Source organism: Bison bison, unplaced genomic scaffold (assembly GCF_000754665.1).
Source record: "Bison bison bison isolate TAMUID 2011002044 unplaced genomic scaffold, Bison_UMD1.0 scf7180017864248, whole genome shotgun sequence".
Lineage (NCBI taxonomy): Eukaryota > Metazoa > Chordata > Mammalia > Artiodactyla > Bovidae > Bison > Bison bison.
Window position 1 is genome coordinate 1,863,781 of NW_011494820.1, and position 4,183 is coordinate 1,867,963.

Below are 4,183 nucleotides of genomic sequence, written 5' to 3' on the forward strand. Positions count from 1 at the left end.
GTTGGTCCTGATGGAGGTGAAGAGGGGCCGGGTTTATGGAAAGGAAGAGGGAGAGGAGGCGGGGCGGGGGGGTCCCAAGGATGAGGCGTTCTACGGGAGAGGGTACGGATCCTTGAGGGGAGAAGGAAATCCCAGAGAAGGAGGAGAAGGGGCTGGGAGAGTGCGGATCTGGGGCTAGGGAGTCCGTGGGGAGAGGGTCCGCGAGGGTGGTGCCATGGGGAAGGAGTCTGAGAGAGGGAGAGGGGAGACCGGCGAGGGAGGAGAATGATGGAGCCCCGCTGACCACACCCCATCTCCCTTGCACCAAAGGTCAAGGAGATTACGTTCCTGAAAAACACGGTGATGGAGTGTGACGCGTGCGGTGAGCGCAGCCGGGGCGACGGAGACGGGGTGGCCGGGGAGCGAGAAGAGATGGGGAGACAGAAACATATCCAGAGAGCAGAGGACAGACCGGGAGCAAAAGAGACAGAGAAGAAGACAGAGGTTGACAGAGATGGAGAGATTGGATGAAAGATGGAGAGAGAGGAACAGAAAGGAGACAGAGAGACTGTGGGAGGGGGAGACCCCCAAAAGAGCCAGAAACCTTGCGAGAGACGCTGGGAGGTGGAGTCGCGGAGGGAGAAGCGAAAAAAAACGGTCGGGCGCAGAGATCCAGAGTCTGCAGAGACCTGGAGAGCGGAGCACTCAGTACGGGGCGGGGTCGCAGAAGAGCCAGGATGGGAGCTCTGTCTCGATAGGCTCCACCCCTGGGAGTGGCCTTAACCACTCGCGCCCCACTCCCTGCAGGGATGCAACCCGCGCGAACCCCCAAACTGACCGTACGGCCGCTAAGCCAGTGTTCGCCCGGCTTCTGCTTCCCCGGAGTGGCTTGTACCGAGACAGCCAACGGCGCGCGCTGCGGACCCTGCCCCGAAGGTTTCACAGGCAACGGCTCGCACTGCGCCGACGTCAACGAGGTGCGGCCGCCACCCCCCCCCCGCCGGCGGACAGTCCCCCCTACCACGCCCCTCTCCACCTAGGACGCCCACCCTGACGACCTCCTCCATAGCCAGTGACGTCAGCCCCGACGACTCCCCTACCGCCGGGAGTGGTCCCCCTCAACGACCCCACTCACCACCGCCCGGGGTCGCCGACCCCAGCGACCCTTCCACCACCGGGGCTCCCCCGCCCAGGCAACCTCCTCACCGACGGGCACGCACGCCCCGACGACCACTTCCCCGCTCCGCTGGAGACGCCCGCCCTCAAAATTTCTTCCCCCGTCCATGAGCATCCAGCCCACCGGGTCCCAGAAACAGCCCCACTCCAGGCAGGCCCTTCTCCTCGCCTGGTCTTGCCCTTTCCCACATCAAGGCAAAGCCGTGTGTGACCTCTGGGACAATAGCCTCTGCCCCACATGGCACCCCCTCCCTCCTATAGCTAGCTGATGGCCCTTGAACTTTACAAGTTCAATAAGCCCTAAGGCGCCTCTTTCTGGGAGGCCCAGCTCCTCATCCTCTGATCCTCCCCGGCCCTTCCTCCTCCAGTGCACTGCCCATCCTTGCTTCCCTCGCGTTCGCTGCATCAATACCAGTCCGGGCTTCCGCTGCGAGGCTTGCCCACCTGGGTTCAGCGGCCCCACCCATGAGGGCGTGGGGCTGGCCTTCGCCAAGGCCAACAAGCAGGTGAGGGCCATCGGGGGTTGGAGAGCCGGGAGGAGCATTTCGGGGTGGGCGGCATTTTGTTAAGTAAACTCCAGCCTTGCAGCCTGCTTGGCTCCAGGTGCAACAGATGGGGACAGGAGTCTGGGGAAGAGGAAGTTAAGGGTTTCCCATCAGGGATGGTCGGGACTGGAGGCAAGGTGCAGGGAAGAGGTAGGATTCAGAGGATTCTTGAATCGGGTCTGGGGGTATCTGCCTGGAGCGTTGACCAGTGCGCTCTCTCCCACTCAGGTTTGTACGGACATTAACGAGTGTGAGACCGGGCAGCATAACTGCGTCCCCAACTCTGTATGCGTCAATACCGTGGTAAGGCCTGGGAGGAGAAGGAAGGATTGAGAGATGGAGGGTGGGGCGGAGGTGTCAGGCGGCGGGGGCTGACCTCCTGTGGCCTGGGCTCAGGGCTCCTTCCAGTGTGGCCCTTGCCAGCCCGGCTTCGTGGGCGACCAGGCATCAGGCTGCCGTCGGCGGCCACAGCGCTTCTGCCCTGACGGCACGCCCAGCCCGTGCCACGAGAAGGCCGACTGCGTCCTAGAGCGTGATGGGTCGCGATCTTGCGTGGTGAGTGCGAGCGGGCCAGGAGTGGAATGGGATGAGGGTGCGGGTGTAGGGCCACGCTAGAGCACCCACTTACTACCCCACCCGCAGTGCGCCGTCGGCTGGGCTGGCAATGGGCTCATCTGCGGCCGCGACACAGACTTAGACGGCTTTCCGGACGAGAAGCTACGCTGCTCTGAGCGCCAGTGCAGAAAGGTAGGGGGGGTGCGGAGGGCGTGGCCTGGTAGAGGGTGGGCGGGCCTACTGGCCACGCCCCTAATGCCCGCAGCGCCCACCCCTAGGACAACTGCGTGACGGTGCCCAACTCAGGGCAGGAGGATGTGGACCGGGACGGCATCGGAGACGCCTGCGACCCGGACGCCGACGGGGACGGCGTCCTCAATGAGAAGGTGGGGCAAAAGTGGGGCCTGGGCGAGACCGGGTGGGGGGCGTGTCTCCGGGTGACGGGTGTGGCCTCAGAGGCTGATCTCGGGGTCCCAAAGGACTAGGGGGGAGGGTTCCATGCAGAGGAGGCGGGGCCTCGGAGCTGGACAGTCTGGGGAGTGACTTTTGACTCTCTAGGACTGCCTATCCCCTAACCGGCCCTCACCTCTAGGACAACTGCCCGCTCGTGCGGAACCCAGACCAGCGAAATACGGATGGCGACAAGTGGGGCGATGCGTGCGACAACTGTCGGTCCCAGAAGAACGACGACCAGAAGGACACAGATAAGGACGGCCGAGGCGACGCCTGCGACGACGACATAGACGGCGACCGTAAGTTCTGGGCAGGGGAGGAGAGGAGAGGAAAGGGCGGGCACCAAGGGGTGGGGTTTGGCTGGAGGCGGGGCTCAGCCTCTTCTGGAAGCCGGGGAGCGGGTGAGCTCGCCTAGGGCGCCATGGACCGCTGATCCTGCTCCGCGGGCAGAAATGCAAGCTGGGATGCCGAGGGAAAGAGGGAAGACCTTCTGGAGGAGGGAAAGGGGGACCGTGCGTTAGATGCTGCAGGGGAAAGAGGACAGAGCCGTGAGCATGGGGGACAGGGCCCCATGGAGGAGGTACCATTTTTACAGCCGGGAGAGACTCAAGGTGGTGCACATACTGAGCCAGTCCCTGCACCGCTCCATTTAGTCTCTAGGAGGCTGGGCACTGGGCACGAATACTTGGTTTAACTTTGTAGTTATTGGGAGCCAGCCAAAGGTGGAGTGGGGACTCTGTCCCAGACTAATCCCAGGTCTGCACCTGCTCTGCTGAAGTCAGCCTGGCCCCGGCCCCATCTGGGGATCCGGTTCTGTTCCTCTGCTTCTCACAGGGATCCGCAATCCGGTAGACAACTGCCCCAAGGTGCCCAACTCAGATCAGAAAGACACTGATGGTGATGGTGTAGGAGATGCCTGTGACAACTGTCCTCAGAAGAGCAACGCAGACCAGGTGAGTGTAGGCCAGACTCCAGCTGGGGCAGACCCCCAGGTGAGTCCCAGACTGGTTAACAAGACTCCAGCCCAGTCTGAACAACTTGGGATCGGGGCGGGGGTGGGGGTTGTTGCTTGAGCACAGGAGGATCTTGGCTCTGGAACTGGAGGTGGGGAAGAGGCTTCTGAATTCTTCTGCCATGATTATGAACGTCTGTATCCTCCCCCTCCTCTGGCCCCCAGAGGGATGTGGACCACGACTTCGTGGGAGATGCTTGTGACAGCGACCAAGACCAGTAAGCAGGCCATCTGGGGCTGAGGTGGGGACCCAGGGTGGGCAGCACCTGACCCGGCTTTCTGGGGTCTCATTGTCCCTGTTCCACCCACTCTAGGGATGGGGATGGGCACCAGGACTCGAAGGACAACTGCCCTACAGTGCCCAACAGTGCCCAGCAGGACTCAGACCACGATGGCCAGGGTGACGCCTGCGACGACGATGATGACAATGATGGGGTCCCCGACAGTAGGGACAACTGCCGTC

The 4,183-nt window shown here is 62.8% G+C and overlaps 1 protein-coding gene across 1 annotated transcript in view; it reads left to right on the forward strand.

Moving 5' to 3' along the window:
• Positions 1–4,183, forward strand: part of COMP (cartilage oligomeric matrix protein) — a 13,429-nt gene that overhangs the window by 592 nt on the left and 8,654 nt on the right. The window contains exons 3-13 of the mRNA XM_010847301.1: positions 310–361; positions 787–956; positions 1,524–1,661; positions 1,929–2,003; positions 2,097–2,255; positions 2,343–2,447; positions 2,534–2,641; positions 2,848–3,007; positions 3,543–3,661; positions 3,886–3,938; positions 4,035–4,165. Of these exons, the coding sequence (XP_010845603.1) occupies positions 310–361; positions 787–956; positions 1,524–1,661; positions 1,929–2,003; positions 2,097–2,255; positions 2,343–2,447; positions 2,534–2,641; positions 2,848–3,007; positions 3,543–3,661; positions 3,886–3,938; positions 4,035–4,165 (1,270 nt within the window). The remainder of the gene's footprint in view (positions 1–309; positions 362–786; positions 957–1,523; positions 1,662–1,928; positions 2,004–2,096; positions 2,256–2,342; positions 2,448–2,533; positions 2,642–2,847; positions 3,008–3,542; positions 3,662–3,885; positions 3,939–4,034; positions 4,166–4,183) is intronic.